This window comes from Anser anser (assembly GCF_964211835.1).
Source record: "Anser anser genome assembly, chromosome: 19".
In the NCBI taxonomy this organism is placed as follows: domain Eukaryota; kingdom Metazoa; phylum Chordata; class Aves; order Anseriformes; family Anatidae; genus Anser; species Anser anser.
The window spans coordinates 13,748,891-13,764,614 of record NC_139740.1 but is presented as its reverse complement, the minus strand read 5'-3'; the positions used below and the strand labels follow the sequence as shown (position 1 = coordinate 13,764,614).

The 15,724-nt window shown below is 46.7% G+C and overlaps 1 protein-coding gene and 1 long non-coding RNA gene across 3 annotated transcripts in view; one reads left to right on the top strand and one right to left on the bottom strand.

Annotated features, from left to right (window-relative positions):
• The window catches only part of LOC310883956 (uncharacterized protein), a 190,642-nt gene extending 184,131 nt beyond the window's left edge, over nucleotides 1-6,511 (top strand). Inside the window, exon 10 of one of the 2 annotated variants that reach the window (XM_083805069.1) lies at nucleotides 4,089-6,511. Coding sequence is in view for 1 of the 2 variants with exons in the window: in XM_083805070.1 (XP_083661196.1) it covers nucleotides 6,304-6,394 (91 nt within the window). In the remaining variant the exon portion in view is untranslated. The remainder of the gene's footprint in view (nucleotides 1-4,088) is intronic. The other variant, XM_083805070.1, reaches the window with a different exon arrangement.
• Nucleotides 134-13,771, bottom strand: LOC310883959. Its single transcript, XR_014573970.1, has 2 exons — nucleotides 11,050-13,771; nucleotides 134-8,865 (listed from the first exon to the last, which is right to left on the bottom strand). It is a non-coding gene; the product is annotated as an uncharacterized lncRNA (long non-coding RNA).
• Nucleotides 13,772-15,724: the final 1,953 nt, after the last annotated feature.

Genomic DNA, 15,724 nt, shown 5'->3' with positions numbered 1-15,724 from the left:
TCTTATCTTATCTTATTTTACTGTTTTATTTTATTATTTCATTTTATTTCATTTTTACTGTTTTTTTATTTTACTGTTTTATTTTATTATTTCATTTTATTTCATTTTACTTTATTTCATTTCATTTCATATGTATTTTATTTTATTTTATTTTATTTTATTTTATTTTATTGCACTTCTGGAGACACCAGTGGAGGAACGCACAGCCCCATCACTGAGCAGAGGGCGGCAGGCTGCCAGCTCCCATCCCTGGTTTTCTAGCAGCATGGCACCGGGCAGATTCCCCAGAGACGAGCCAAGCGCAGCGATGCCCCCGTGGCTGTGGGGCCGTTTAGGTTCTCGGGGGCTGTGCTGGAGCACGACCAAAGGGTGAGCCACAGGGGGAGGTGCAAGAGAGGCACCGCACCAAGGCTGAGTATAGCAGAGCCCCCTTGCCAAAAAATGCGTCCTGAAGACAACAGGGGCAGTGAGGGGTGCCGTCACCCAACCCCATCCCCATTCCACGGCCTCTCCTCAAGGATATCGCCGTGTGTTCTGGAACCACCGCGGACGCTAGGCTCACTTGTAGACATCAATGAACGCGAAGCACCAGCAGCACGCCACCAGCGACCATTCCTTGAGGCAGGTGGCCACACCAGCCCATCTCCGCACGGAATTTGTCACAGGTCAAGTTACCACACGCCATGTCCAACGTGACTCCGGCGTTACTCACCGTGTTTACTCCTTCCAGCCCCGTCGCCGCTCCCGCCGCGCAGAACCAGTCGCGGCAGCTAAGCGAAGCCGCCCCATGTGCTGGAGACGTCAGGTCATGGACGTCCTCCCAAGGGGTGTAATTAGACATCACCGCACCCTCCTTACACACGCTGGGCTTGACGAGGCTTGTCGGGCTGCAAGCCCCCGAGCAACACGAGGGAAAAGCACACGGTGAGTGTGCCCAGAGGGTCTGCAGGCGCCCACCGCCCGCTGCCCACCCCAGGCTGGAGCCCCCTGCCCATGGGGCTTCAGAGCCCAGCCATGCACAACTCGGCCCCATTTACCTGCTGGTCGTGTGCTGCAGCCAGCGTGGGCTTGGAGGCCGGTTGTTGCACTCTGCTATGAAATACTAGCGGGGAAAAATATCCCTCTCTTTGCAAAATCAGTTCTGCCATCAATATTTGCCACTAAAAATATCAGTCTCTACAAACTGAAAAAAAAAATATATATTTTTTTCCCATTGCTACAGCTTTCTCCCATATTTCCAGTGGCATAAATAGAAAAGGGCTATTTTTTTTTTTTTTAACTTTAGATTCATATTTTTTGAAAAGACAAAAAAAGAAAAAAAAAAGCCAAGAGGTAAATGTATCTGGCAAAACCTTCACTTACTAAAAATATGTCTGATGACTTGGAAGGATATTTCCAAGAGAACACGAGAAAGTGTAAGATCAACTCTGTTTGCAAAGGAATGGTCGTCTTTGGATGATAAGTAGCAGAAAGGAAACCAGTGTTCCTATTTAACACAGCTCCAAATGTGCAGCTTATAAACTTCCAGGCTTCCTGATGATTTCAGGCTTGTGGTGTCCCTCCTCCCCTCTCCCCCTTCCTTTCTCCCCTCCTTTCTCTCTCTCTCTCTTTTCTTTTTTTTTTTTTCATTTTTGCTTTGCATCTTCAGCTGTGATTTGTCTTTCCCTTTTATTCTCATGCTTGACTCCTTTCCTCTCTCACTTAGGTCAGCTTTTCGGACCTGGTCTTACATCCCCTTACATGCAGCACCACTGTCCTAGCACCAGCACAGCTCGCAGCGTCCTCAGGGGATGCCAGCGCTCAGCGGCTGCTCTCTGAGCTGCAGAGCTCTCACGGCTCTCTCTGGTACCTGCTCTACACGGGTGCCTGGGCTGATGCACGTTGGAGTTACCTGTGCTTCTGGATCAAACCTCTCAGAATCTCCCTGATCCTCCGGGCAAAATGCCCACAGCCCTTAGAAGGACAGGAAGATGCCTCCAGCTCAGCTTAGGGAGGAAAAATCCGGTATTTGCTTTTAATTGATTTTTTTTAAGCTCTGCCCTTACAAAAATCTAAAATAAAACACAAGACGCTCGAAGGTATGAAACAGAGCAGGATGTTAAATACGCGCCCTGCGTCAGCAAGGAGCTCGCTCTCAATAATCCTCCACCTGAGCTACCTGGGGGCAAGGAAGGAGGCTGCGGGGACGCGTCCCACGGGAGGCAGCCGTGGCTCCTGGCCTCGGGGCCGCCCAGCAGCACGCCAGAAGCAGGAGGGACACGTTAATGCCAAGAAAGTCCCCGTCTTCGCTCCGGCGGGTTTATTATCCTAATTGACTTAGAGCGCTCAGTTCTAAATTAGCCTGCTTGGAAAGGTGATCAGCACCAGTAATTTTCCACTTTATGGCATACTTTATAATAAATAATTAAAGAAAATCATAAATAGCAGTAGTATTAGATCACTGGCACACATGAAGTAGCTTTAGTTTAAAATATGGTGTAGAAAAGACTTTTTTTTTTTTGATGATGCATCCTTAGAAGCGTGTCTGTGTTACGCTTTTGCCATAATTAAATTATTGCTTATAAGAACTTTTGCTTCGTCAAAAAGAGGAAAAAAAAAACACAATTACAATAATTCCATTTCAGTGTTTTCCATAAGCTTGTAGCCAAGTTGGCCAATAACTAAGGCAAGGAGCAGGGGAAAAAAAAAAAAGTATGTATTGTATACTCACTTAAAACTTGGCTAGAAATGACCTTTTATTGTCTAATTTTTTTTTCCATGCCCAACTTGGCTACTTGAGACAAACTCATTGCCAAGTTTCTACAGTGTGTTATTTTCCTATGTGTTATGTGTTCAAAAACATTTTTAAAGCTGCCCTCCGAGCGTTGTACACGGGTTTTGCATGGACAAGGCAGCGGAGGCTGGGTTTGGGTGCATTGCTGATGCAGATGCGGGTGCTTAAAAGCTAACTGTGGTTTGTTTGCCTTTTTATTCCTCCCCCCCTCCTGCTCCCTGTGTAGCCCAACATGGCAAGGTCTCCAAATGGGCCGTGCTCGCAGGCGCAGCTGAAGGCAGCCGTGTGATGGTAATGTAAACCTCCTCTGTCGGCCTGGAGAGGCACCAGGAAACAGCCCCAGGAATGCTTTTGGCAGCGCGGGGCCACGCGGTGGCATTTGTCAGAGGCACCCGGCCGCTGCGCCGCGGGTGCCGTGACGTGCCTTGAGGCTGAGCACTCCGACAGCTTTAAATTAAATCATAAGGAAGCGGTTCTGGGTTAGATCCGAAACAGGGCTCTTCAGGAAAGAAAAGCAACCCCCCAGAGCAGCTCCTGTCATTTTGTCCCATCCATAAGGACCAGGCCGTTGCATAAGTGATGCTTCAGTCATGATCAAATAAGAACCACAGCTCTTGGCACATTTCAAGTGTAATTTCCGAGTCCCTCATTAAAAACACCACACTGGAATATAGATAAAGACCAGCACAGATATAGAATATGCACGGGCATATTCTTATTCTTATTTGGAGTCTTTTCATGTCAAGAAAAAATAAGGATTTTAAGGTTTGATGCTTTTTTTTTTGTTGTTGTCATGCATTTTAAATTTGCATTTCACTGCATTTGCCTCAGAAATCTGTTCATTTCTTTCTTTTTTTTTTTTTATATTTGATTTCATCTTCTGTTTTTCTGTTTTTACTACTTTTATGAAGTCCTGCACTGCTTTATTTATTTATTTATTTATTTATTTATTTATTTTTTTGTGGTGACCAGCCATGATATTACTGATGCCTCTGACAAATTCTGGTCACAAAGTCAGCCACTAGAAAGTGACAATGAGGGCAAGACTTTCATAGCTTTTATTTCCTATAGGTATTTTGTTCTGTATAAGCTTACACAAAGGGTAAAGCTTTCAGACATCCTGATCATGAAACTGCCTATGCACGTATTTAATTTTATTCAGTGGCACAAGCTGAAGACGTCTATAATAGTGTTATCTCTAACTTTAGAAGATAATTTATAAATTCAGTTATAGAAAAGTGAAATAAGAGTGAAAACTTCAAACGTTGTACAAGTTTTCTCTCTGCAACTTGTGATGCAAAAGTTTTTTTTACAGCCCTACGTCGAATGGTTTCGGAGCAAAAGCCTCCTCAGCTGAGACAGGAGCCTAAATCGATCAGTGGCAGAAGGTGATTGCAGTCACGAAGGGTCCCTCTCCCTTCTGTGATCGTCCTGTTTTCATAGGCTTGTTTTCACTCCGATGTAGATGGACTCTTCATTTGCATGCTGGTAATTGATTGCATATTTAACTCTTCTGCGTGCTCTGCTGGGAGTTGTTGGGTTACTTAAATGTAGGTCAAATAGGAGAGGACTTGGGAAAAAAGCGAGGGAGAGAAAATTGAGAGAGGAAAGGTCATGTGCAGCGTGGTGCACACAGATGGCTTATTATCGCTAGGACCATGTGGCAGAATCCAAACTCGTCCGACAGGCTGTTTTCGTGATGCAAAACTCCTTCAGGGACCGCCGAACCTCCGAAAGTATCCGCGTGAATTCTGCAGGATGTTCTCACTTAGCTGACCTCGCAGAAGCCTTGGAGTAGTTGCAATTTCAAATCTGCTTTTGCAAACTAAGAGGTTTAGCGCAAGGCTGTGATGGGATGGAGATCCGTTTTAATGTTCACCAGGTCTCTAAACCCAGACCCCACAGGTTTTGCAAGAGTAGCTGGACATTCTGTAGGTCCCTCATCTCAGCAGGGGTAAAGTAACAGCAGCACCTTCCCGTGGATCAACCCTTACTTTCCTACTGCTCAAAGACCATGCGGAAAGCAAAAAATGAAGCGACTGAAAGATTTATGTTGGAACTGGATCCCCATGGATCAGAACACGAATAACACCTCCGTCCCCTCCCAAATCTACCAGACCTGACCTTTCACAATCACCATTTCCTGACCACTGACTCCAAAGAAAATAGAGCTGCTGGTTGGTATTTAATGGAAATCTGCTCAAAACTTGTCAAAATACACCACCGTGCATGTCAGATGCCTGGGACAAGACCTCTACAGTAGTTTCCAGAAACCCAGTGCAATTACTTACATTTTAAATTATCTTTAATTGTCGCATGTGAGTTACAGAAACATTTTTCCCCACTCTGAAGCAAGACCTCGCTATTAAGAGTCACCCCATAATTGCAGCTTTAATAGGGGAACCGCAGCAGGTCAGCCGCGAAGGTTAGCGCGGGGCGCAGCGAGGCGAAAGCGGCTGCTGCACACCCGTAAGTGGAAGTGACACACCACAATAGCCCCATCAATTATGTAGGGGCAGTTTGGAGTGTAAACTTTTTAGCGAGTCTAATTACCCCACCAGATGTTTTAATCCAATCTCCCTGCCCCTCCCCTGCCATCAAATGCGCCGTTGGTTTTTTGAGCTCCTCGTATGAAAAAGTCACCTGGGCTACACACTCTAAATGAAACTTGATGAGTTTTTTTGCAGGACCTGAGCATCCTTTTGCTATCCGAGAGATTATTCAGGTTTGTGTGTGGGTGCACACAGATTCAGGACACATGGGATCGAAGCGAATCAGAATGAACGCACTCGTGCATCGATAAGGTTGGCACAGAGGGTGCAAGACTGATGAAAAATAGATGAGCTGGTGTAAATGCGCTCAGGAGCTGAATGACAACTGTTAGCCTGGCGATGCCAAATGTAAGCAGGCCCTGTCAATAGCATTAGAGATGCCGCACCAGATTTTCCAAGGCTGTTTGCAAATTGACCTAACGTTCCTGTTGACACAAAACCTTGAAAGTGCAGCTAAAAGCAGCATTGCTGAACACGCCTGATTTGCTCACAGATTGCGGTCAGATGTGAGCATGAAAGAAACTACTTGCCTGTGCATCTAGGAGAGGGGAAAATGGTGAATTAACTGTGCACACGGACGCCTGATGCTACCTTCCAGAAGCAGCTGTGGAGAGCAGGGAAGGAACCTACCGGCATGGCGAGGAGTTTCCTCCTCCTGCAGTGAACTGTGGTTTTGGCTTGGTGGGAAATTGGGGTGTGTGCATGCAATGTGTTGACCAGTCCTCAGCCTTGACTGTGGTGTTTGGAAAAATCTGTCTTTGACAACTTAAAACCCTATCATGGGAAAAAAGAAAAAAAAAAAAAACACAAAAAAACACAACAAAAAAAAAACCATAAACCAACAACAGCAATAACAAACCCACAACCACAAATCAGAGGAGTCTCAATCTGTTCTTCATTAGAGCTCCAGTTGACTAATTTGCTGGTCGTTATTTTCGCCAGCTTATCACATTAATAGACGCTTTTCTTCCCTTCTAGCCCAGTTCCCCAGTCGGAGAGCAGTCAGACTTGTACCAAGTACAACTTCAGGCACAACTCTTGGGATGGAAACATGCAGAGCAAACAATGAAACAAGACTGTTTATAAAGCCTTCAACACATTAGGCAGTGGAGAAGAGCCCAAGTTTCCACGTAAAGGCCTGAATGGACAAGAATGACGTGGAACACATGGAAAATATGGAAAATGTGGAATAAGTAATAAAATTATAAATAAAACAAATACAATAAATTGGGAATGCAGTTTTACTTATAATGATTTGTGTTCCTAGTAACCCAAGACTCCTTTACCTTTGGAAAATTGTGTGTTTTTCCAATGGGGGAGCTGGCTGCAGGTGACAGGTCTGCCTGGTTGTACGGTGGGTTGGATCAGTGAGCGGCTGAAGCGTTCAGCAGGGCCTCAGCTCTCCAGCAGGCTTCTGGGAGTCCCTTCTCAGACAATGACTTGCATCCCGATCGCAGGGAAAATCACTTCATCAGGCGGTGGTTCGTGTTAGTGTGGGAGATTTGGCCAGAAACGAAGCTTGGCTTGTTATGGGCTGAGAAATTTGCATTGGTGGAGTTAAACAGATGCATTCCTCTCATTTTGCCTTTTCTTTTTTCTTTCTTTTTTTTTCTTTTTTTTTTCTTTCAAACAAAAGTAATAAAGCGCTTGTTTGCTTTAACCACAGCGGATGCCTTGTCATTTGATTCACAATAGCTAGCTTTACAAAAGAAACTTATCAAACACATGAAATATCCTTTGCATGTGTAACTGTTCAAAGGTCTGATGGAGCCCAGGAGCCAGCATGGTTAAGGGCACCTGTAGTGAAAGCCAACGGTGACTGGGGCAGGACTCAGCTGCCTCTGACCCTCACTGCAATGAATTTAGCTGTAGCCCGCTGGGCAGGGCTTTGGCAAAAGTCAAGAATAAGGCTTAAATTCACACTTTCCAGCCTGAAGAACTGAGATCCAAACAGACCATCCAAGGGACAGCAGAAGCCCAGAGGAGCGAAGCAACTTGCCCAGAGTCGTTACGAGAACCAAAGCTTGCACAGAAAGCAGGCGGGGGCCCTGCTGCAGACACCGTGCCACAGCCCGAGACGATTAAGTGCTGAGCTACACGAGACTGTCCCTTTGCTGCACGTCAACAGCTTGGAAAATTTCCTTTGATACTGCTGTGACGGTTCGGTTTGCTGTGCTGGCAATAAAAGGAAAAAAAAAATAAGTGTGTTGGGGGGATGGGGAGTACAAGCTGGGTATGAATTGCGGCTATTCTTCAAGGTGAAAGATCTGAATTTCCATTTTCCTCTGCCATTAGGACTGATACGGGTCTGACTGGCCACTATATGGTGAAAAAGTCCCTCCGTGTGCCAGTATTGAAAACTGTTTGTGCATTAGTTGGAGTCTTTGCCAGTGAAATAATATCATCTCCTTTGTTTATTATATTGAAACTCGATAAAAGAAAGCATCGGAGGGGGAAAAAAAGTAAGTTTGTGGTGTGAAATGAATGTTCTCGTCTGGCTCCAGGATGCAGCCGTGAGTAACGTCTGTGGCATTGCCAGGCGGCCGATGGCGAAAACAAGTCACTGTGCTGCAGCTGCAAGCGGGGGCAGCTCGAGAGGGGCTGCTCATCCTCGCCAAGGGATCCCGACCCTGCACGGCTATGGGGACAGTCCCCTTCGGGGGCATTGCTCCTGGGGTGGCGGGGACGGCGCAGACTCTGCGAGTAGACCAGGGCCAGACTGAGATGCTCTGCACCGTAATTCCCAACGAGGTAGACCCGTGCAAACTTGTTTCTAAGTCCAGCATTATTTCAGTGCCCCAGCATTTAAAGCAGACCCACCAACCCCAGTATTCTGCTGAAAAAGTGACAAAATATTGACAACTATTTCTGGCTCCAAAGGTAGCTTTGCTGAATTGCAGGTTAACCCATTTTCTGTTCAGAAAAGACCTCATTCAAGTGAAGTGTCCTTTCCAAATGAGAAAGGTAGCCTGTCTGTGTTGTCAGTGTGCTTGCAAGCCGAGAGATCCACTTTACAGTATAGTGACAAGAAATTGAATTATAAAATCAAAGCAAAGGCAAACCTCCCCCCCAAGACCACAATGCCCCTGTACCAAAAAATAATAATAATAAAAAAAAATCTAGAAGATAACACATGGCTGAAGTACTGTGAGATTCCAGAAGTACTAAACACCAAGGGAGAGGAAGAAGTGTTAGTCAGGCTGCGCATTGCGGATGCCTCAGGCCAGTCGTCCCCATTTTATTTAACATTTTTAAGCGTTAGCACAGAGGGGTCTCACTCTGTGACAGGGGACCTAGGTGTTAATGCAATAGGAATTGTAATAACGGCAACAACAGCAGCAGAAATAAAGGCAAAGCCAGCACAAGATGGCATGGCTCCGTTTCACTGCTGGCGCCTGAACTGACCCAGCTCTGCGAGGGATCTGGCAGTCCCTCGGGAGGTTTTTGTAGCTCTCTGCACCCAGAACCAACCAGTCCAGCACCATCAACGTTACCAGCACAGGCCTTCAAGAATTTGCTGTTCCAGAAAAACAGTATTGGCTTAAAAAAGAAAAAACACAACAAAAATTATTATTATTATTATTAATAATAATAATCAAATATAAAACAGAAACGCCACCACCAACAAAAAGAAAATCATAAAGGTTTACTTGAAAATATATGGAGGGTCCTTCGTAATTGTTTTAAACCTCTAGGGTGCATTTCACATCATAGTTTCTGGCATCTGTGTAACAAAGGCGCACTGGAACCAGCCTGGCTCTAAGTGAAAGCTGAGATTCACATGACTCTCAGGGCTGGGGTTTTACAGAAAAAAAGAAAACCAAACATCTCCCCCCCCCCAGCTTACATCATGGCACTTTGACATTTTGCATCAGCAACACAGAACTACTCCTGCCCTCCTGAAATGGTGCAGCCCATCAGACAGTCCCTTCTCTCCAGTGCTGCTCTGCGGGATGCTCTTGAGATGAAGGCTGTGATAAAGGGATACCCCACAAATTTAATACAAAAAATAGAGAATACTGAAGGAAAAAGAGCCCCGTATGGCATCAGATAGCCCACGAGGTTATTCTGCGAGTTTGGGAAGCAGCGGCTGCTGAGCAAGGAAAGAGAGCCTGGCGAGGACAGGTTAAGGGCTGTCTCTCTGCCACATATCCCGGGCAGCCCCTGGGATTTTCCACGTTGGCACGTGTCCCCTGGGCTTGCTCCCCACCCTTTGCACCGGCTGCCAAGTCCCTCGGGGCAAGCCGTGCCTCCCCGTCACTGCCTCTGCTGCGGCAGGGCTGCCCCAGACTCCTCCCGGAGTGCTTGGTGCAGTGCTGTGGAGCATTAGGGAAAGTTATGGGGTAGTGCAGGTGGTGTAGCACTCAGCCACTGCATGGTGAGCTCTTTACCCTTTCAAGCCTTTGCTCTGCCTGACTTGCGGTTTTCTGCAAGTTTTCAGCCTGCCGGAGGCTTCTTTAAAGCCAAACCCTCCGAGCTGATGGGACCTGCAGCGATCAGGTCTCTGCTGGCACTCTGGTGGCTGTGCCACAGCTGCCGTTTTCATGAGCTGCTTGTTATGAAAACTTCTGCAGATTATTGCAGTTAAACTGGTGCATGGTCCCTGCCTATAGCTCTTCGATGCACACGAGCATCCTAGGATCCCAAACTGATGTTTGGGGCTGAGCTCTGTAGACCCCGCTCCACAAATCCCTTCTCCTACTGTTGACCACATCCTCATCCCTTGCTCAGCATCCCGGGCAGCATGGCTCCAGCTCCTGGTGGAGAATCTCCAGGGGGAATTAGCTGGGGAAGTGTCCTCTGCTGCAGCTGGGTGGGAGCTTGCGTAATGTTCTAGCACTATCAGTCACATCGCTCATATTTACTTCTTTTGGCCCTATTCTCTGCTCAAATAAATTTGCAGCTGCAGAGGCTGCGCTGTAGCAGAGAGCTGAAGGATTTACGTCCAGCTAGTGAAAGGTTTATAGCCGAGCAACGCGAAGTTGCACAGATTCTGCTGCTGGAGATGCGTCCTCCTCCGCTGCTTCCCCCTGTGCAGCTGAGCTAAGGGCAATATTGCCTCGTGGACCAACCTCAGCTCTTCCTCGCATCTGCAGAAACAAACTCCCCCCTAGCCATGGTCTGCAGGCAGGCATTCAGCCTGTCTGAGTTGCCCATGCTGGTGCTGGCAGCGGTTCCTTGCTGCATGCTTGACAGAGCCCTCCCGGGCGCTGTTTGAAGATGAGCTGGGATGAACAAGGCTCCGCATTTTATTCCCTGACATCTCCGCTCCATTAACTTGGACTGGCCCAAGCACTTTGGCTACAAACGTGTGTGTCTGGGGCAGGCTCAAAAGCGCTCGCCCCGCTGCAGGGACACACTCTGGAGAGCTTTTATTTGCTCAGAAAGGGTGATTCTGCACAATTTGAATTCAAAAAAAAAAAAAAAAAAGGTAAATTATGAATGCTTTTGTCTGAGTTTGATTTATAATCAACAGAGAGAGACTGTGCTGTGGTGGTTAGCTGAGCAAACAGGGCTGGTCCTGGTCCTGGTCCCAACCAGCCCCTGGGAGGAGGCAGTGCCTTCCCCGTGCCGCGGTGCCCATCACTGTTGATGGAACTGCCCTGTTTGGCTTGTTGCTTCTTTAAAACAAAATACCCAGCAAAAAAACAAAACCAGCAAAAACAAACAAACAAAAAGCAAAACACAAAAAACAGATTTCAGTAACATATGGCATAAACTCACAATAGCAGAAATGAAATCCCTGCGACGGCTCGCCTCAAAATGCCCTCTTCGTTGTCCCCCCTGCTGTCCCCTCTTGGCTGTGGGACCGAGGGTGCTGGAAGGGGTCTGGGGACGCTTGGGGCTAGCAGGGCTGGGAGGGCAGCTGCTGCCTTGGTTCCCCTTAACCCCCGCTCAAGCTGAGGCTTTGGCTGCGCTCCCCACGCAGCAGGACGTCAGCCCTCACTCAAGCTGTCTTCATTTAAGTGTTTGGTGCTTCACAGATTACTTCCAGGCCCCTCGAGGGTAGAAAGTCTTTTACCTCCTCTGGCCCCGGGACTGTTCCAACAGCTGTAACTATTTCATTTTTAATTTACTCGATACAACTTGTCTCTGCTTAATCCATCAGGACAACGTTGAGGGTTCCTGACCCATAAATCCAGGGTGGGAGGGTGGAGGGGACTGCAGGGGAGGGGAAAGAAGGGAAAAAAAATACAGAAAAAGAAAGAAGGAAAAGGATTTTGAAAAATTGTGTCTAGATTGTAGCCAAATGTGTTTTTCCAGGCTTACTGCGAAGTGCAAGACTAGAACCAGCAAAAGAGCCAGGTCTCACCTCAGTGCCTGGGGGCGAGGAAGGACCTCAGCTTTTCTCATGGTGACGTACACCACCACCACCGTACTGAACTTCTTCAACAGCTTAAACCTCCCAGATTTGTCTGGAATGGACTTTAATCCCTTTTTTTTTTTCCTGCTAACCAATTCCTTTTGTTTAACACAGTCACTAAATACAGTGAAGAAAAAACTCACTGTGTATTTACATATATAAGCAAAATAGATTTTACATTATGAATCTTTAAAGGCAGAACATCCTCACCTTCAGGTGCCACTCTGCCCCCATTGCCCACCAATAAAGGCTCTCTGCTCTTCTTTGGGTGGGTGGTAGGACTGCTCTAAATCAATCAGTTGACATTAGGCTAATGTCTAATTAGCTATGGGTGGGCATGTGCTTTGATTATAGGAAGAACCTCAGGCAATGACTTGTGTTTTTAAGACTCACTTCTACACATATCAATCATCTTCTGACACACGGAGCAGGAGAGAAGAAAAATAAGCTGCAATGAAAAAAAAAAGAATTAAATTCTAAGATATTAATGTGTACATGAGAGTGCGCGTAACCATATGGCCACACAGCAATTCCTCCTGAAAGAAAGAACACACGCCTGTGCATTAATAACAGGACTTTCTCTGGCTTAGGAAGAAGTCCAAGAAATAAATTTTTCCTTTACCATCCTCTGTGATTTTAAGCAAAGAGACAGGTTTCCTTTTTAGGGAGGGAAAGGTAAGATGCCGCGTCCCAAGGAGACTCGATACCGCTGAAGCTATTTTAAACAGAGCTAAACAGACGTCTCCCATCAGTGGAGCTCCTTCTTTGGGAGACGTAACACCAAGCTGTGTTCCCTCTGCCTGCTGCTGCCGTGTCTCAAGGCCCCGAGCAGCCGTGGTCCCCCCCAGCTCTGTGCTGGCAGCCTGGCTCTGCTGAGACCAGGTTTCCCCTGAGGAGATCAGCAAAGACTCAGATCAGTGCTGGAGCAAAACAAAATCTTCATACAGTTCCAAAGGGGGTTGATTATTTATTTTATTTTGATTGTAAATAGTCAATTTTTTCCTTTCTTTCTCCTGCAAGTCGTCTCTTATTTTGCTAGTATTTATATGACGAGGCCAGCTCTCTGCTTTCTTCCCTGCATGTTACAATTTGCCCAGCTTGGCCGTGTGCTGCACGTGTTCTGCTCTCCCTAACTAGCTCCATCTCTCCTTTGTAGTCACCCTCTGCCTCGAGAGGCTCCCCAAGTGCGGACAGCAAGACCGCGAAGACAAAATTGATGCTAAGTGAGAACATTTCAAGTTGGAGAATTTTTCTACCTCAAAAAAGAAAAAAAATAAAACCCCCTTCAAAAACCAACGTCTCCATTTCTCACTTTAATTGTTTCACTTCAGTCTGTGTAACAATGCCTCGGTTTATTGGGAAAGACAAGAGGGATTTTTTTTAAATTACATGTAGATATAGAAACCGTATAGGAAAGGTTCTAATTATAACTATTAAACTCAGAGAATAAAGGGATACAGTATTCCTAGTCTGCTTGGTGGTTAGGAGTTATGCAATACTTTCTGTGCTTTAAAATGTGTGGCAAACGAGGTAAATTTTTTTTTAAAGGAAGAATTATTTTTATGTTATTAAAATCACCCTCAACATTGTTCTGCTTTGGGTGATTGACTTTGCCTCTTTCCTGAAACTCTCGATGCAGAGCAGATGGGGAAGAGGTTTCTGTGAGACACGCCAGAGGTGTACTTTAAATAATAATAATGCTAGTAATGCTAATAATACTAAAACCCTCTGATGTGCACACTCCGACTGCTTTTCGCCTGGCTCCTCCTGCAATTCTCATAGACCACATTTTAAAATTGTCGGGTGATGATTATCCAGGGATTAGGGATTAGCATGGTGGTTTGACTGCTTGTCAAAGCCTTAAAATAATACACAGATTAAAATAATTCAATTTTCTTTCCCAGTTCTCATCAATAATGAAGCAGATGATTTTAAACCCTATGTAACCTCTGATGGAAAAAACCTACTGTGGGTAATGAGAAGGGGCAGATTTTCTGACTGTTCTCATGGTATCGGGCTCAATCTTACTCCGGTCTGGTACCTGCAGAGAGATTTTGGAATATCTGTAGGGCTCAATTAGGTGTAAAGAGCTTGATAGGCTGGAAAACTCATTTAGTATATTAGGAAGTTAGAGATAAATGTAAAAATAAATATATTAGAGCTGATCACAGAAAGAAGTTTGCTCTCCTTTATATAAAAAAAAATAGGAAAGGAAAGGAAAGGAAAGGAAAGGAAAGGAAAGGAAAGGAAAAAAGAAAACCCTTTCAAATGGTTGAACAAACAAATGAAACAAAACAAAGTTTTCCACCTTAAACTCCCCCCCTCCTGGTGGCAACTGAAAGCAGCCCGGGACTGGGCCCGAGGACGAGGACGAGCTGGGAAAGCAGAGCTCAACTCAGAGAGCTGCTGGTGACCAGACGGATGTGTTTTCCCAAGGGGAAAACAAAATATTTCAAAAGAGGCAAACACCAGGACCCTAAATGCTTTTAGTGGGGAAACAAACAAACAAATATGTGGGGTGGGTGAAGAGGAAATAGAAAGGAGAAGATGCTGACAACGCAGATAAACAGGCACCTGAAACATGCAGGGCACAGAAACATTGCTCCTCGAAGCTGTTCCTCCTCAGAGGGCTGCAAGGGGACAGCATTCACTGGTCGATATTTCTGGCTAGGAGAATGCTTCAGTACTTACTGATTGCAATGAAATTGCTTTCTTTTTCTTCCATATGGATGCGAGAAAATTCCTACTGATTTTTAGCAATTGCATGTGTAAATCTCTGGCAGACTGAGCCCGCTAACATCCCACGAGCTGGGCTCCACGTGAGCTTGACCCACTCGATGCTCTTGCATCTGAAATTCTACTGACGAGCACCGAGGGGCAGCTGAGCGATGGGGTGTGCTCTGCAAAGGCACAGCTGGGGGTCCCAGGGGGCCAGTGAGTCCTCACGGCCACGCGAGTGGCCCTGGAGCTGCTTTGTGCCTTGATTCGCAGCTTGGAAGAAGGTCCCGGGCCACAAATCCTGCAGCGAGCCGCGGTGCCCAGCTCCTTGACTCAGGCTGCATGCAGGGAGTTAGGCTTTTTGTCTATTATTCTATTTATTACCAGACATGAAAATAACAACAACTTCAGCTGAGGCTACGCAACCACAATCAGTCAATTCAGTCCATGGCTTAGGTGTTCTCCTGTCTGACTTCAGGCCTTCACCAGCAGTTTCTGAGAACAACTTTACCTGTCCCTGCTTAGCTAGGAAACGCCATCCCATCCTGGCAGACAACAATCTGGATGCAATTTCTCACATTATAGGCCTGCTCCGTGAGATTACAGCAACAAGCGTGCCCAGGGATGATGCTGTTAGCTAGTACGGAGCTCCAGGTGGTGCAAAAAGATGCATTTTTTCAGCAGTTCGGGCGTTGGGAGGCACCACACAGGTGGACTGCTTGCTTCTGTGACTTTCCAATATGTTTCAAACCACTCTGAGGATGTTGGTGCCCATGTGCAGAGCGCTTGCTGGCGACATGGTGCCTGCGGTGCCAGCTGAAGTGACCCGGCAGAGCTCAGCGCTGACATCGCTGCTGCAGCACCCACGGCCCCTCGGGAAGGGGAGCAGCAATGCAGCGGCAGGACGGACATTGGGCACGATGCTCCGCACGCTCCTGGGACACCTCCAGGCTCCACAGGGGACCAGATGCAGAGGACGTAGCCCTGAGTAAGGGAATAGCTCTCAGTGTCCCTTGTACCTGGCTCTTAGACGTGCCTGACGTGTGGCAACGAGAACAGAGGGCCTACCCTGGCTCGCTGGCCACTTCTCCGCCAGACGGGGCTTGCTGAAGGCCGCTTGTCTCGGAAAGCACGCCGGCACACCACTAGTTAACCTCCTAGGCACAAAGCTCTTATTCAAAACCGTCGGAGACTCACTGCCTTGCGAAGGCTCAGTGAGATGGTCGGGGAGCCTTGGTTCGGGAGGGCCCGGCTATTCCAGACAGGACCACAGAGGCAGATTGTGGTGTGGCTCTACCCGGTGGGCTTGACCTTCCA